This window comes from Amblyraja radiata, chromosome 20 (genome assembly GCF_010909765.2).
Source record: "Amblyraja radiata isolate CabotCenter1 chromosome 20, sAmbRad1.1.pri, whole genome shotgun sequence".
NCBI lineage: Eukaryota > Metazoa > Chordata > Chondrichthyes > Rajiformes > Rajidae > Amblyraja > Amblyraja radiata.
Window position 1 is genome coordinate 27,805,970 of NC_045975.1, and position 18,301 is coordinate 27,824,270.

At 41.2% G+C, this 18,301-nt stretch overlaps 1 protein-coding gene across 4 annotated transcripts in view; it reads left to right on the forward strand.

Moving 5' to 3' along the window:
• LOC116984782 (protein phosphatase 1 regulatory subunit 12A-like) overlaps window positions 1-18,301 on the forward strand; it is a 131,060-nt gene that overhangs the window by 87,489 nt on the left and 25,270 nt on the right. For 2 of the 4 annotated variants that reach the window (XM_033039152.1, XM_033039153.1), the window contains exons 11-19: window positions 2,712-2,797; window positions 3,225-3,434; window positions 9,466-9,600; window positions 10,313-10,450; window positions 10,921-11,010; window positions 12,106-12,196; window positions 12,925-13,107; window positions 14,393-14,531; window positions 15,800-15,927. In XM_033039152.1, the coding sequence (XP_032895043.1) occupies window positions 2,712-2,797; window positions 3,225-3,434; window positions 9,466-9,600; window positions 10,313-10,450; window positions 10,921-11,010; window positions 12,106-12,196; window positions 12,925-13,107; window positions 14,393-14,531; window positions 15,800-15,927 (1,200 nt within the window). The remainder of the gene's footprint in view (window positions 1-2,711; window positions 2,798-3,224; window positions 3,435-9,465; window positions 9,601-10,312; window positions 10,451-10,920; window positions 11,011-12,105; window positions 12,197-12,924; window positions 13,108-14,392; window positions 14,532-15,799; window positions 15,928-18,301) is intronic. The other 2 variants (XM_033039154.1, XM_033039155.1) reach the window with 2 other exon arrangements.

Here is an 18,301-nt window from a genome sequence, read left to right on the forward strand (position 1 = left end):
CAATTTGAGATTTTTTAATTTTTTTTAAATTTATATTTTTATTAGAAGCAGTGTACAAAAGTATAAACCGTGGCATATGACATAATACAATTATTGTATAGCTTCCATTTTAATTTTAGCAAAGATGAAATGGAAAAAGAGAGGAAGAACAAGAAAGAAAGAAAATGAAAGAGAAAGTGAATGTTTAAGAGTAGAACCCCTAAACTACCAAATGAGTGTTTTGATAGATTTGTAATAGAAAAAAAAATCACATGTGGTTAAAGTGCACATTGTCATATTTTAATAAAAGCCATTTTTATACATTTTGGTTTTACCATGTAGAAATTACAGCAGTGTTTACACATAGTCCCCCCCATTTCAGGGCACCATAATGTTTGGGACACAGCAATGTAATGTAACGTAAAGTAGTCATGTGTTGTATTTTGTTGCATATCCTTTGCATGCAATGCCTGCTTGAAGTCTGCGAATCATGGACATCACCAGTTGCTGGGTGTCTTATCTGATGATGCTCTGCCAGGCCTGTATTGCAGCCATCTTTAGCTTATGCTTGCTTTGGGGGCTAGACCCCTTCAGTTTTCTCTTCAGCATATAAAAGGCATGCTCAATTGGGTTCAGATCGGGTGATTGACTTGGCCACTTTTGAATTGACCATTTTTTAGCTTTGAAAAACTCCTTTGTTGCCTTAGCAGTATGTTTGGGATCATTGTCTTGCTGTAGAATGAACCGCCAGCCAATGAGTTTTGAGGCATTTATTTGAACTTGAGCAGATAGGATGTGTCTATACACTTCAGAATTCATTATGCTACTACCATCAGCAGTTGTATCATCAATGAAGATAAGTGAGCCAGTTCCTTCAGCAGCCATACCTGCCCAGGCCATTACACCCCCACCACTGTGTTTCACAGATGAGGTAGTATGCTTTGGATCTTGGGCAGCTTCTTCTCTCCTCCATACTTTGCTCTTGCTATCACTCTGATATGAGTTAATCTTCGTCTCATCTGTCCACAAGACCTTTTTCCAGAACTGTGGTTGCTCTTTTAAGTACTTCTTGGCAAACTGTAACCTGGCCATCCTATTTTTGCGGCTAACCAGTGGTTTGCATCTTGCAGTGTAGAATAGAATGCTATTTATTGTCATTCAAACCTAGGTTTGAACGAAATATAATTTCTACAGTTTTTTACATTACAAAACAATCCAAGACCCACACTTAACACAGTTTACATAAACATCCATCACAGTGAGTCTCCAACATCTCCTCACTGTGATGGAAGGCAAAGTCATTATCTCTTCCCTTTGTTCCTTCTCCCGTGGTCCAGCAGTCCAACTGCAGTGTCGAGGCGAACTGGGGCTCCGATGTTAAAGCCCCCGGCGGGCGATGGTAAGTCCTGAGGCCGTTTAAGCCACGCCGGGCGATGTTAGGCCCCGGCTCCATGTCCTTTAAACCCGCGGTTCCAGCGGGAGAAGTTGCCGTTGCGGAGCTCGGAAAAGCGGTCTCCCACCAGGGACCTGCGAGCTCCCGATGTTCCTGTCCACCGGATCTGCGGCCGGTGCCTCCGAACTCCAAAGTCGGGTCGCAGCCGCGCGCCACCATAGCTCCTCCCGCTCCGAAGTTGGCCAGCTCCGCGATGTCCGTTCCGCAGGCTCTGCAACTGGAGCCCCCAGGTTAGTCCCGGCCGGAGGTCGCCGCCGGCTCCACGATGTTAGGCCCAACGACATCCGAGACCCGACAGGGAATAGTCGGGTCCCCGCACAGGGAAGAGATTTAAAACGGTTTCCCCCACAGCACCCCCACCACCCCCCACATATACACAGCTAAAAAAATAAAATAAAAACTAACTCAAGACATACATTTAACAAGACAAAAATAAAGAAAGACAGACGACTGTAGTCGAGCCGCTGCCGTTAGGCGCCGCCTCTCAATTTCTGTTCATAAAGTCTTCTGTGGACAGTGGTCATTGACAAATCCACACCAGACTCCTGAAGAGTGATTCTGATCTGTCGGATGGGTGTTTAGGGATTTTTCTTTATTATAGAGAGAATTCTTCTGGCATCAGCTGTGGAAGTCTTCCTTGGCCTGCCAGTCCCTTTGCGATTAGTAAGTTCACCAGTGCTCTCTTTCATCTTAATGATGTTCCAAACAGTTAATTTTGGTAAGCCTAAGGTTTGGCTGATGTCTCTAACAGTTTTATTCTTTTTTCTCAGTCTCATGACGGCTTCTTTGATTTTCATTGGCATAACTTTGGTCCTCATGTTGATAAACAGCAATAAAAGTGTCCAAAGGTGATGGAAAGACTGGAGGAAAGACTAGGTGCTGAGAGCTCTCTTATACCTGTATTAAGGAGGCAATTAAACACACTTGAGCAATTACAAACACATGCAAAGCAATGTGTCCCAAACATTATGATGCCCTGAAATAGGGGGGACTATATATAAACACAGCTGTAATTTCTACATGGTGAAACTAAAATGTATAAAAATGGCCTTTAATAAAATCTGACAATGTGCACTTTAAACACATGTGATTTTTTTTTTTTTTCTAGTACAAATCTCAAATTGTGGAGTACAGAGGCAAATAAATAAATGATGGGTCTTTAGCCCAAACATTATGGAGGGCTCTGTAGCATTGAACTCTATTGTACAGCGTGGCGAGCTGTTGTGTCGATTGCGGACTGTGTTTACAGTTCACTCTTCACTTGTTGCTTGCCTTTCAGGAGAAAGAACCTCGATTAGCCCGTGTTCCACCCACTCCAACAAGAAAGCTCTTCACTATTGGAGATACCAATGAGGACAAATCCAGGTAGGGAAACAAACTAGGAGCTAGTTCACTGGACTAATAGTTTTTGTTTGATATCTGAAATGATAGTTAGCAAACAGCTGCCACTAAATGTTTATACCCACAGTGTTCTGGGATTCATGTGACACCATGATATCAGTGAGGTAATAGAATCTGAATAATGAATGGTTTTGGCCAGGGGTAATTAGTTCCACACTCTGTAAAGTAGGAACATAAAAGATGCTCAGCAAACCTTCAGTCTTGAACATCTGACGCTAAGTTTGCGTTTGTGTTGGTTCACCGGGGTTGAAAGCACTATCAAAAGGACTTGATAATGTTTCCTCTGAGCAGTCTCGGTTTGCTCTGGAGTTCCACTGTACCTGAAGCAGTGTGCCACGTCTTTCTTCAGGCCCTGCTGCTTCCTATGTGCGAACATTGCTTCTTCTTGCAGTGATTCTACAGCCCCGTTGGCTCGCAGTGCCTCCTACTCGAGGCAGCGGGAGGATGACTCTGGCAATCCATTGGGCAGCCTGGCGCGGAGTTCATCCTACACACGACGACAGACAGAGTTGGACAGCAACAAAAGAGATAAGGACCTCAGCAACACCGTGCCGACTTCCTCTGGCGTCTCCATCGCGGCAGTCTCTGGTTATCCAAAGAGGTTTGTAGATAGCGTGTGTTAAAATCGTCAGCCGCTAGATAATGTGAAGAGGACTTGTTTATGTTTCCAGTGGGAACTCTATAAAGGAGTTGAGCTCTGGGGCTGTTGTCACTCCTTTTGGATTGTTTCATTCATTCATTCCACCTTATATGTTCATTGTGAGATTTTTGCCCTGTATATCTCTGGATATAAAATATTGTGCTCGCTCACTTAGTTCCAATGGTAAATTATCAGTAAATCACTTCAGGTTGTTGGCAGAAATGATCGGAGGTTTATTAGCATTCAAGTCCCATTCTTGGCCTTGAGGATACAAAGCAGGTTGGCAGAAAAACCCATGCAGGTGTGCTGCATTAATGAGGGTCTGTTTGTCAGATTTTAAGTTCCTGACAGTTCAGGAGGATATTTAACATCCCACATCATTAACTGTAAATTCCGAACGTTAGTGTTCTGGACAATATTTCTCTCTTCATTGATTTCACAAAATCTCCATCAGTTACTGATTGTTCATTTCTTTGTGAATTCTTGAATCCTTAGTTGCTGTGTTTTCTGTCCAAACAAATGGGGCTATGTTGCAGATTTATTAAGCTTGCAGTCTGGGTTGTGTAGGAAGGAACTGCAGATGCTGATTTATATCAAAGATAGACACAAAAGGCTGGAGTAACTCAACACGCCAAGCAGCATTTCTGGAGAAAAGGGATAGGTGACGTTTTGGGTCGAAACCCTTCTTCAGACCCAGACTCAGAGCACTTTGGGTTGCTCTTCAGAAAAACATTATAAAAGTTATTTATGTGTGACGGCCACAATATTAAACTGGAGAAGAATGTACATGTGACAAATGTCAGTACAGTGAACATGTGCCTGCATCGTTTTGCTTGAGAAAACTGCCAGTTGACATTGGGTATGTTTGTAAGTGCAAGTGAGCTACAGAGTGAAATGTAAAGAAGAGTTTTTGAGAGGAAGATTCAGTCCAATGACTAATCCACAAAATGACTTCACAACATCGTAAAATAAAGTATTGTGTGGCAGACTAAGATGAGTGGTAACGCTGCTTGGCTGGCATTCATGTAAAGTGGCATTTAGAGAAGCAATGGGGCAGACTGTGGAAAATATGCTCACACTGATGATAACTTATTTTAATTTGTGCCATTAAACAATCCACTGAGAGCTGCCTCATATCTCAGGAAGTGTGATCTCTTGGTCACTGGTATTTCTCTAGATATTATCTGAGCCCCTTGACCTTGGGATCTAAAGGAGTAAGAAGCAAGGGAAATTTTTACCGTTCATGGAGCAGGTTATTTTTAATCTGGGCCAGTATAAACACTGTTTACTCTGCTTCTGGCTAGGGTGTATTTGGCAATTTATACTTGAACTTTGAAGAATTGTGTTTAGACAGCTGTTAGTGAAAACTCTCCATTATCTTCTCTGTAATACTACCTAACTCTCCTGATCTAGCAAATAACCATGTGGTACACGACCGATCCCGCATGCCATGCCTGTAGGATGTGCATATCTTTGTAGTAAATAAGTAGATGGAACAATGGCATGATGCCTTGCCGTCTTTCAGGAAGAAATTAATCAGAAAACCAGTGGATATTCGGAAACAAGACATGAAGCCAAGTGTTCAGATAGTTTATGCCTCGGTGTGTAATAAAAACAAACCCATTCCAACCTCATAGCCAGGTGGCGACACGTAACGTTGCTGCCTTACAGCGCCAGAGAGCTGGGTTCGATTCTGACAATGAGTGCTGTCTGTACGGAGTTTGTACATTCTCCCTGTGGCCGCAAGCGTTTTCCCCGGGTGCTCTGGTAAACCACACTTCAAAGATGTACAGGTTTGTAGGTTAATTGGCTTTAGTAAAAATTGTAAATTCCCCTTAGTGTGTAGGATAGTGCAAGTGCACGGGGATCGCTGGTTGGTGCGGACTCGTGGGTCAAAGAGCTTGTTTCCGCGCTGTATCTCTAAACTAAACCCGGTGGAATCTGTGAAATGGGAATGATTTTCAAGCATCAATTGTATTCCTGGATCTATGTATTTCCATAACTCGTCTGTATGGTGTCACTGCCTTAATGTAGGGTTGATCTATAGAGGAGTGTAGAATGGTCTGCAGTGACATCAAGAGACAGAGCACAAGTATTGCACATTGCTAACACATGGGTAGGATCATCTTCACTTTTAAAAAAAATGGGGTGGTCAATGCTAAGGTCCCAGATGGACAACCATTCCATTCCACTGTAGCCTTATTTTGCAAGCATGTGAAATAGGTGCAGAAATGGGTGGAACCATGTTGTTCTAGGCCTCCGAGTTGAAGAATATACTATTTTTAACAGTGTACCTTTTCCAACATAGATTTTTAGATACATTTGTTGAATTCATTCATCTCCTTCCTCTTGCCTCCATTCTCGACATCCAAATCAGCTTCAACCAATTAGGTTGAATGTCCAAGTTCAAACTAAACTAGCCATTAGAATGGCCAGACTCCGATTAGATGTGTTGGGCTCAACGTGCTGCAAATGGTGGTTTAGGGAATGGTTCCACAAAGATAAGAAGAGGAGGACACCAACATGGAATTGTTGTGGCACTCATCGTTGCTGTACCTGCCACATTCTTGAACCACACTCCGCAGTGTCAAGACATTCTCACAAGTTTAGCTCCAACAGAAACTGTGGCCGAGGAGATAGGAAATGGGTGTACAGTTCTACCGTGGCAGAAGAATGTTTGAATCCGGAGCTGGCAACACCGCTGAGATCATTAGCGAGTAGTGGCAAATGTGAGCTGCATACAATGAAAGTGTTGTCAGAGCACGCATTTGAGCAGCTGAGCATCTTCCTGTAGGGGCAAAGTTCAAATGGACCCTCTGGGCATCGCTGAGTCACCTCAAAGTCAGCTGGTCAGGAATCAACCTGATGGAACAGGGACTGTACAATACTTGAGCACAGCAAGTGGAGTTAGAGGCAGGCCATCTGACAACCTTTGGTCTGGCCTTTGCTTGATGATGGGTTTTGTAATGCTGGGGATCACGGTGATCAAGGCCACTGGATGGGCACAAGAGGACCAAGTCATCGATTAGTGCAAACACCAGGTTACAATGCGCGGTTGAATGGGGCCCTCTGAAGAAGTAGCCAGGGAAATTAAAGTCAATTTGAAGCAACCAATGTAATGAATAATGCTAAAAATATTAAGCCTGATGATGGACGGAGAGTGAAATTAAAAAGAATCTCGAGGTGTCACCTTTTTCTAAAACAAATAGAAAACATTCAGATGAATGCTTGGGCTAATTTAATTGGTTTTCATGCATGATGTAGCCCATGTTTATTTTTATTTCTCTCTGTTGTTGATTCAGATTGCCAGTATGTGCAGTTCTTTCTCTATTCAAAGGATTTATTTTCCTTTGATTTGAAAGATATTATATGCTGGCAGTGGTACAGAGATTATTCAGCCAATCAGTGCATAGGCCGATTTGAAACGCCTAAGAGAGACCCATTTTGAGAGTGTAGATTGCAAGATCTGTTTCTTGTAGTCGGGGTGCCTAAAACTAAGGGGCACAGGTTTAAATTGAGAGGGAAAAGGGTGAATAAATGGGTACATTTTTCATACCAGTAGTCAGTATCAGGATTGAGCTGCCAGAGGTGGTGGTTGAAGCAGGAATAGTAACACCATTTAAGAGGCATCTTCGCAGGGATATGGAGCTAAATGAAGGAAAATTGGATTATTATTCAAAGGCATCATAGTTGGCATAGACATAATGAACAAAGAGCCTGTTTCTATGCTCTACAACTACAGCACTAGAAATGTCATTGGTGAATCAAATAGTGTTCCAAATAGCTCTATGAATGCCATCAATAATATTATCGGAACCTTTATTGAATGTTAATGTTTGACCTTTCACAACATTCTGCTGGTTTGAAGATGACATTGGTTATCTTTGCCTGTGATCCAATACCAACGCATGAAATTTAAAAAGAATGCGAGATGTGGTACATCTAAAATAAAAACAAAAAAAATCTATAAAGGCTCCACAGGTCAGGCAGCATCTGAGGAAAGAAAACAGAGTTAATGAGACATTGCAAGAGTTTTGACAAGATATGTGATGCTTGATCTAGCAATTCTCAAGTAATGTTATTCATAAGATGTTCCGTCAAAGGCAAAAAGCTGAATTACTTTCATGTTGCATTTAAAATTTGTGCACTTGAACAGCTCTTGATGTTGAATATAAATGAGATGGTATCACTTCAGCCATGCTTTAGTATTCATACTCAAAAGTTTTGAAAATTTTATAACTCAGTTGATAATTTCTGCCAAGAATGCAACTAATGGCGCTTATTAAAGTTCTTATTAAAATGGAGTCATAGGATTTACAATGGCCAAATGTTTTCAAAGTTCATTTGAATTTTTTTTTCTCCCCATGGCTCAGTAGTTTTTAAATAGAAGTCAAACTAAATGCTTTTTGTTTGCAGAAAATCATTTTATTGCCTTCAAATATTCTCACTTTATTGTCTGCCCTTTTTTTCTTTCCTTCATACATTATTCCTAATTTTCACCCCTCTCTCCTTCTCTCCAATGGTCCCAATCTTCGTCTGATCGTCTCGCTTTCCTTTTCTCATTCTCCATCTCTTCTCCCTATGTGAAGTGAACACTGATAATGACACTATTTGCACAAAAGAATCACTTAACTTCAAAAGAAGCTCATACCGAGAGCCCCGTTACTTTATTTTTGTGGGAGGGGGAGTTTTCTAGAAATATATAAAAGGCTAATACTTGGCATTCTTTGAGTTTTGGGAAAAGATATGCCTTTGTTTCTGCATTTGCAGAGTCCAAGCTGTCCTTCAGTTGGCTGTTTTGTTGGGAAAATTAAAAATCTTCCATAATATCTTCAGAACTTTCCAAAGCAGCACAAAAAATAGTTACATGCAGTGAGCATCCAGACAAAACTGATGTTGCTTGAGGGAGGAATGTTGGCTGGTTCAAGAAGAACATTTTATGATTTTATTTGGATGCTAGCATTAAATGATTTACACTTGTACAACAATATTAATATATTATTAAAGCTTACTGTTCATAATCAGTGTCTCCCTGTCTCTGCAAGTGTTCTACATTAATGACTATCTCTTTAGACTTTAGAGATACAGCGAGGGACCAGGTCCATTGGCCTACTGAGTCGGGCGCCAACCAGCGATCACCCTGTCCATTAACCTAGACATGCTAGGGACAATTTTTACAACTTACCGAAGTCAATTAACCTATAAACCTGTGCATCTTTGGAGTGTGGGAGGAAACCAGAGCACCCAAAGAAAATATGCATTCACAGGAAGAATGTACAAACACCCTTAATCAAGATCGAACCCGGGTTTCTGGCGCTGTAAGGCAGCAACTGTACCATTGCGACACTTGTTCTGTTCCTTTTCAAAATCAGCCTCCACCACGGATTGATTTAAATTATTTTTTTAACTTATGTTAATGGATAAAATAATATTAATATAGGTATTTATTAACGTGGTATATTTAGGTGAAATACATCAAATTTGTTTTCTGATGGCTTTATGTATAATTTTTTCAGTTATGTTACTGTACTGTAACATATACGTCTGTCATTCTGGTGGATTTAGTGCCTCTACTGGATACGTATTGCTCTTGGATCTGAATCTGCTCTGCAATTATATTAACGTATTTAGATTTAATCAGCAGATTAATATAATAGCCTAACCCAGTAATCATCTTTGCACACTGTATTAATTGTCACTTACTAGCCTCTACACTAGCTGCCTTAGTTATATTACTTGCACTTTTGTGTGTTTTCCCATGTTTCTATATGTAACATGCACTTTAATATATTGTACTGAAATTTCATATGCTTCAACATGGCATTTTGTATATCCTTAAGTGAATATACTGTGTGCCCGTCTGAATATTGCGTAACAGACCGCTGCTTTATTCTTGTCCTTCTATCTTTATATATACACAGCCTATAAGTTCACGTATTTACTATGCTGTTCTCTTCCTGCATGTTTGCACATTGTTCTGCTGCTTCACTAGTCACTTACACCTGAAAATGATAGGCCGCAGTTATAGTGCACAAGACTTCAGACTTCGTTCCAGACCAATGCCACCCTCCAGCCATAAGGTTATTAACTCTGACACTGCTTCTGCCAGCATCGCCAATTTTATAAGGTACTGATCATATTGGCTTCTCTCAACATTTTGTACTGTAAGTTACTCTGCTATGTGTAAGCAGCATTGGGTACTTTGATTCCTGGTGCAATTCTTCCAGGTGACGATGGGGTAATAACAAAATCGGGCAGTAACTGGATGAGTAAGAAATCACATTATTTGTCATCCTGTATAAATCCATGGTCCTGATCTTAAACAGTGCAAACTGAGATGTAGCAGTTATCCACCTGCACAGTATTGGACACATGTCTTGAGTCAGAGCACTGGTGATGCAGTCATTCATAATGTGCCATTGATTGGATCACTCTGGAGTGATGGCATCATGCGGTTCTCTGACAATAAGCAAATTGTTGAATATTACTTTTTAACCTTGACCCAGAGGAAATAAAACTTAGAAGGAAGTTATTTTTGCTTCCAGCTGAAAAGAGAGAGGAACTTGGATGAAGGCATTTGGAGGAGGTTGTAATCAGTGTGTTAACATATTTAGGAGAATTCTGGGGAGTATTGTGCTTGAGAATTTGAATTGGATCAGGCATCCGATATGTTTGTTAACAAATTCCTCGTGGGTTTTGAGATTAGGTCCCAGAGATGAAAACAAATGGTAATTTAAATTTTCCTATTGGGTTTCAAGGATAGTTCTTTGTTTCATCTGACTTGTTCCCAAGTTGGTTGTTCCCAATAAATCTCTTTTCTCCTCATACTTTCCTTGCAGTGCATCTTTTGCAAGAAGACAGGAGGGTCTTGCCAGTAGCTCTGTCCCAGGACCTGTTACAACGATGCCTAGCACAGGCTCCTCCTCCAATCCTCCCAGTAGTCGGGGCCTGACAGCAGGGGACAGTTACACAAGTCGGTAAGACCATCTACGCCATCTTGAGCTCATAATGTTGTCACTCAAGGGAGCAGCCTCTGCCCCACCGTGTCCTTGCATCTGATTTTTAAAATGTCTTCAGGGTTAGCATTGAAATTAACATACCAACTTCTTTCTTCATCTCTACCTGATGAAGACAGAAGGTTCTTTGATCAAAGATTACTCAAACATAGAACAAACTTCCAAGAGGTTTTAGTGGAAACAGAAGTTCAAGGATCATTGTGAACCACTGAAATAGAATTTGCAACGAGGCACTGCAGAATTAGAATTGGCCAAACATCCTTTCTCTTTTCCATTAGTTCCATGATAGCCTTTGAGACCTCAGAGGAGGGCAATACAAGGTATGGACAGACGACATGTCGGGTTGGGGCCTTCTTCAGACTGGCTTCTGCTATACTGTACTGTATAAGGGAACAACTCCCAGATTTACTTTGTTCCTTCATATCCTTCAGTTCCCAGGCTCGAAACCAAGCAGGAAATGGAGCAGAGAAAGAGAGTACGCCAGGCACTGGTTATGGCACTGGGAATCGTGAAAGACGCAGGTACTAGATACAAATTAAATGCTCAAATGATGCAATCAACTTCAGAATGAACCACATGCACAACATTTAGGTGTGTTGTATATTGTATTACTCTTAAATTAAAAGATGCAGTGCTGGAGTAACTCAACAGGTCAGCCAGCATCATTGGAGAAATGGATAGGTGATGTTTTGGGGTGGGACCCTTTTTCAGTGTTAAGAGTCTGTTATTCTTGCATGTGATATATATTCTTGGACACAACTGTAGATATATTGGTTAGTAAGTTTGCAGCCAACACCGATTGCTGGAGTTGAGGAAGGCTGTCAAAGTATACAGCAGGATATTGGTCATCTATGGAAATGGCTATAATATCATTGCATGGTGTAAGCAAATATATTATCAATATTGAATTCTAATCGGACAGGTGATAATTTATCCTTCACAGATCATGACAGGTTTATGCCACATTGAAAACCACTTGTAATTTATAAAAGGATGTGCAGTTTACTGACCAATTCGTGAAGATAAAAAAAGTTACAACTTAATTTTTAGTCCAATAAGTCTTACATTGTTTTGAGCTGGTAACTTGAATTTGGGTTGGGACTGTAAAGGTTTGCGGCATATGTCTGCTTGAACAGCAGAATTGACTCGCAGAGGTTACTCACAGACTTCATAGCTGTGGCTTCCTTCCATAGAAACATAGAAAATAGGTGCAGGAGTAGGCCATTCGGCCTTTCGAGCCAGCACCACCATTCAATATGATCATGGCTGATCATCCAATATCGGTAACCCATTCCTGCTTTCTCCTCATACCCCTTGATTCCTTCAGCTCTAAGAGCTATATCAAACTCTCTCTTGAATACATCCAGTGAATTGGTCTCCACTGCCTTCTGTGGCAGAGAATTCCACAGATTCATAACTCTCTGGGTGAAAACGTTTTTCATCATCTCAGTCCTATATGGCCCACCACTTATTCTTAAACTGTGACCCCTGGTTCTGGACCCCCAACATCGGTAACATCCAACATAAGATGATGTGTCTTTGGGTGTAATGTGGATCAGCTCTTACAAATGGTGCCATTAAAAGAGATTATTCTCTGCCTTATTTCCTTAACTCAGATCCTACCTCACTCCAGTTCGTGATGAGGAAGCTGAAGCACAACGGAAGGCGCGTTCACGACACGCCCGCCAGTCTCGCAGGTCCACACAGGTGAGATTAAGAGTTCACTGCAGTACATCCTCTGCAAAATAATGCACTCCAATATCACCTATTTGCATGTTCACTGTTGAAAACTGGAATATCAGGAATTTTGAATTGGTTGCTCGATAGTAAGGTGGTAATGATTTTTCTCCAATAAACATAAACTAATATTGGATATGGTGTCTAAGCAGTTGAGGTTTGTCCATGGTGTATGTTTAATGGAGGTTTATATGCTCCAAATATATTGGGTTTAGCCACCCTTCACTGCCATTTCACTCATCATAATGCTTTAAACGTTTGGAATCTTTGGAGGGCACATCCTCAGTACAAGAAAACTCTGATAATCCAGCACATTCCAGAACTGTGGTGGTGCCAGATGGGTAAGTTTTCCACATGACAGGATGTAACTCAATTTTAATTCCTTTTTGCTGCAAGTTACACTGTATTATCGTGAATCCGAGTGAACCGCGTAAGCTTAGAGAATACACGGGAACTGGGGTTCCAGTGAGTTGGAATGGATTTCTGAATAATCGGACAGTGGATTATTGGAGTTCAATTGTATTATGGAATGACCATGTGAATGGACATCTTTAAAAAGACATTTGGCATTTTCTCCAATTATTAATGGGATATTCAATGTTCTTTCTTGCCCTCCATCCCCACTTCCCCTTCTTACACAAACCGCTCCTGACTGGTTTAGGACATTGTTCCTCCTAATCGTCATGTTTTTGATGTAGGGTGTAACACTTACGGACCTCCAAGAGGCTGAGAAAACAATTGGAGTGCAGCGCGAGAAGAAAGCTGCAGAACAGGAGAAAGAGAAAGAGAAAGAAAAAGAGAAAGAAAAAGAAAAGGAAGAGAAAGAAGAAACTAAAGACATTGCCTCAAAATATAGATATAGCAGGAGCAGTCAGGATGAGGTGAGATGATTGGCTGTAGACAGCATTGGTACCTGTAATACTTTGATTCATAGTTTTATCTCCCCAGCATGGATCCTAGTGACAGAGCAACACCCCCAAACTCTGGCCCTAACACATACCAACTGTGACCAGCATTGTTCCTGTACACGCTGAATTACCTCGGATCCAGGTTAAATTCAGCCTTCCTTTTACTCATTCTTTTCAAACCTGTGAATGATGTTGACCTGCTCATTCCTTTTAACTCCACCTCTGCAGAATACCCCAACGTCTGTGTACGTTTGCAGACCTAACATTTGCATACACCCCCCTGATTCCAATTGATGCATTGTTGGTAGTCCTTTTATTTATATTGAAGTTATTGAAGCAACTCTTATAAAGCTTTAGGTATAACTTAAGCTGAATAACTTATATAACTTAAGCTGAATAACAGGTCATTTTAAAATGCTGTTGACAGTTCTTTGCTTCCTGTTGATGTAATCTCTGTGGATCTTTGACAACTTTCAGATTATGTCATTCGGAACTTTATCCCTTCTTCGCTTGCACGGTTCCCAAGACGTTGTCCCTTATTGAATCTTTTGAAAAATAGCAGACGGAAAATTAAGGGAAATGCAGTTGTTGTGAGAGAAATCTTAAAATGAGAGCTTGGCCATTCCAAATGCATGATGAGAAACATTGCTGCCCACAAAAATATAATAGAAATCCAATGTTGATGGTGATTCTATCTCTCAAAACCCCAAGAAACACAGTTCAAAGGTGGATAGAGTTCAGATGCAGAGCTGCCGCACTGTGCTTGATCATAGGAGTTAGTTGGTCTCCTCTTCATTGTTTTCAGAACATATTTAAATTAGTGAATAGATTTCATAGTGAAATAATAAGAACTCTTTCTTCACTATGATAAATGGGGTACTTTTTTTCCAGTCTGAAGGGTACTGATCCAAAATGTCACCTGTCCATTCCCTCCGTAGATGCTGCCTGACCTGCCAAGTTCCTCCAACACTGAGTTTTGCTTAAGATTGCAGCATCTACAGTCTCTTGTGACTTAATTTTTCTCTGCTTTACATTTTCTGAACCTTGATCATTGACTCACATTGATCTCGTGCACACATTTTACCACACTTGACATCTCTCACCACACATGCACTCTGCATAATGCACTTTCCTCCCCCTTGTGTTCTTGTCCATGAGCCATGCTTGTGATTCTGTGTTTTTGGTGTCTATTTAAATGTGCATGCTGTGCCTCAAAGTGCCATTATTTAGTCACCCCCTATTGTGCTGTCTAATGCAGGAGAAGAACTGGCGTTCACGATTAGCCAACCTACAGAAAGCAGATCTGTTGGGTCTAACCTCGTATTCCTCAGATTCCAATCGTTCTACTGTCCCCAGCTACACCTGCCACAATGCCGTGCAGCCACTCGACAACAAAGGTATTGACAAACTTCTTCTACGAGTATGCTCATTGTCTACTTGCTGCTACTTCTAAACCTGTTGTATTGAACTTTATTGTATGAAGGATCTCTCTCATTTCAAAGCATTTGCTATAAAGGGAAATCAATGCTGGGCAGAACTTGCTTTGTAAATAAAAACAGCCTCCGTATAGTTACAGTCATCAATATGGGAAGGTCCTATAAACTTTGGCTCATAACCGGAACAATATAGCCTTAATATAGATGTACTTGGATCGCTATCATCTGATATCTTTTGAGTGAGATTCAGCAAGGAATGGAGGAGAGGTGTATCCAAATCAGAGTGCTCAATCTCCTGTGGAATTCCCCTGGTGCTGGAGGCATTTTGTGCATCGAAAATTAAAGATCGTTAGCCTTAATATTCTTGTGCTTGAATATGTTTTAAATCCATAGCACTAGGTCACCTTTTGGCCAATTAAATTATCTGCCTGGAGTTTGTGTAGCATTGTTCCACCTCTGAATCATCCATGCTGGATATTATTGTATAGAAATAGCTGTAAAGAGGCAATGTTCCGTGATTAAAATGTTACGGTTGTGGTGTTAATAAATATTTACCAATCCCTGGTTGATTTATTCTGACTGGAATGACTCAGAATACAACCTGTACTGATTTTAGAGCAGATAAAGATATTTACAGAATCGTGTTTACAGAAGCAATTGTTTTCATATTGTTTACAGAAGCAATAATTGCCCTTGACTCTTAATTAGAGGGAGAGCATCCACTGACTCCAGCAGGTTGCAAATTGTTTCAGACTCATCTGTGATCATCCCCAACATGGAACAGCTTGGTCCTACTCAAACATGAAGGATGACCATTTGGTTATAGAAAACCTAAGTAGTTTTCTGTACCTGAGCACGTGTCTTTATCTTTAGGTGAAGACCATTGTCATTGAGGTTGTCTGAGTGGTCCCCATAACATTGCAATGAATGTGCATGTGGGACAGAGAATAGGGGAAGGCTGTCATGGGGGGAGAGGGGTGCTGTAACTGGGTACCAATTTTCAATGGATGGTTTGGAATGTCACTAGATATTGCATTACTCTGGGTCTTCCTTGTTAACATGCAGGGTGCTATTTACCTCTGAGCCCAAGATCTATTGCATTGTGCTTGTTGTTTATGGTTGACATGGGATATCTTCGAGGGAAGCTTGTAGTTGGGTGCTGAGAGTGGGTGGATGTTGAATGCTGACCATTTCTGAACAACTAATCACAGTTTAGATCTGTCTTACAGAATTGGAGAAAGCTAAAGAAGAGGAGAAGGAATCAGATGATTCTTCTTTCAGAAGGTCTGGTACAAGAGACCGAAGACGGCCGAGGGGGAAGCGAAGATCAACAGGAGTGCATTCCCTATCACAAGATGTAAGTACTCTGGGTACTCAAGTGAATTTTAGACTGTCAATTACCCTGTTCAAAGACAGGGTTTCTCCAGCAGAGCCACGGCCAACGAACAAATCATCGCAGCCATTTACGCTGTAATCACTTTTATTTTATCATTGACGTGGTGAAGATCTCCATAGATTGGTGAAGATATAAATGGAGTACTGTGCAGTTCTGGTCATTAAGCTGGATAGCGTGCAAAACAGATTCAGCAGGATGTTACTTGGGCTTCGGGCTTTAGTTATTGGGAGAGCCGGATAGTCAAGGATTTTTTTCTTTGAAATGTAGGAGGCTGAGGGGCAATCTTGTGGAGGTGTACACAATCATGAAGGATATGGAGAAAGTGTACGCTCACAGTCTTTTTTAAAGGGTAGAGGATCCAAAAGCTAGAGGCCATTGGCTTAATGTGAGAGATTTCAAAGGGACCTCAGGGGCAATTTTTTCACACGGCAGGTAGTCCGTATCTGAAAAGAACTGCCAGAGGAAGCTACAGAAGTAGATACAATTGGGTTTTAAATTATATATTTGGACAGATATGGAAGGGTTTAGAAGGCAATGAGCCAAATCTAAGCAACTTGGTCAGCATGGACAAAGTCAGCCAAAGGGCTTGTTTCTGTGCTGCACAGCTCAATGACTCTTAATTATTTTATCCGAGGAGCTGGCTGTAATCTGAGAATATAGAAGCTGAATTAGCATCAGGGAGAAATGGTCAGCCAAATTGGGCTGGGGTGGGGGGGGGGGGGGGGGCGCAGGCAAGGGCAACAGTTAGGTACTTTTGCTGCTTAATTCTGAAGAACACTCAGTGACAAGGAAAATAAAATGAATATACAGCATGTTTGAACTGAGAGTGAATATAAAAAGTGAATATACAGAATACCTTTTGGTGCATCGACATTTCTAGATGAACACTTAGGTTGACAAACCGATCACGTGTGTACAGTAGTCACAAATGTGTTTTCCAATGGTTCATTGGTGCTTTATCACATGTAGCAAGGTACAGTGAAATTCATATTTGTAAACTATTCAGTACAAGCATCACTTTTCATAAGCACTTGGATACATCTTAGATAAGCACCTCAGATACAGTACAAGTGGACAGTAGTAGTATACAGAGGTGCCAGATTTGGCACCATTTTCAAGTCCCAGTTGTTGTAAATGCAGGGTTCTTGACCAGACCACGAAGGCCTGTTGTCCAAGTGGCATTGCACACTTTGCCGGGCCTCCACCACTGTAGGCCGCGTCCATGCGCTTGGCCTCTTGGAGCAGCGTGCTGCCCAGCGTGCTGCCCAGCCGAGCCTCGGGCTCTTGCAGGGCTTCCAGCGGCCCACTTCACCATTGAGGCAGTGCACTCCCTCCTGCAGCTGATCTACTTACTGGCCCCCCTGTCCAACTCCTTCCTCTCTGTGCGGGCAAGGCCTGCTGCTGGGTCTGGCCACGGCTTGCAGGGATTATCCCACTTGACTTTGATCTGTGGTATTAGCTAGGCTGCAAATATCTCGTTGTTCAAAATAGTAGAGGGACTTGGAAGTCTCAACACAGTTAGTGGATAAATTAAAGGCAAGGTGTGGCTAGTAAAGTGCCAATCGAGACAGATAGGAGAGCTTGACAACTTAAATTAAAATTAAGGCATTGAATCATACATTTAATTTTGTTTGTGAATATTGATTTTCGGTGTCTAAAAATAATAAAATCTGACAAATTTAAAGGTTAAAAGCGGCATATTTCAATTTCAAAATTATGTTTACCAATTACAAATATCACTGGGGTCAATTTTCTGGTAGCTCTGAGTCTTAAAAGCCCAATCTAAATTATAATTAGCACATAATTGTGAATGCACCAGTGAAAGACTGCTGCAGTAAGGGAAATGTCATTATTTTCCAGTTGAGATATTAAATAAAGCCTGTATGTTCACGTGGACAAAACATATCTATGATGTTACGCATGGTGTTTCATAGGGAGCATGCAAAAAAAATACTCAAAAGTCATAAGGAATAGGAGTAAACATTTCGTTGTCTCTGTACTGTACACTGACAATGACAATTAAAATTGAATCTGAATCTGAATCTGAGTAGAAATAGGTCATTCGGCCCATCAAGTCTACTCCGCCATTCAATCATGGCTGATCTATCTCTCCCTCCTAAACCCCATTCTCCTGCCTTCTCCCCATAACCTCTGACACCTGTACTAATCAAGAATCTATCTATCTCTCCCTTAAAAATATCCACTGACGGCCTCCACAGCCTCCAGTGGCAAATAATTCCACAGAATCACCACCCTCTAACTAAGAAATTTATCCTCATCTCTTTCCTAAAAGAACATCCTTTAATTCTGAGGCGATGACCTCTAGTTCTAGACT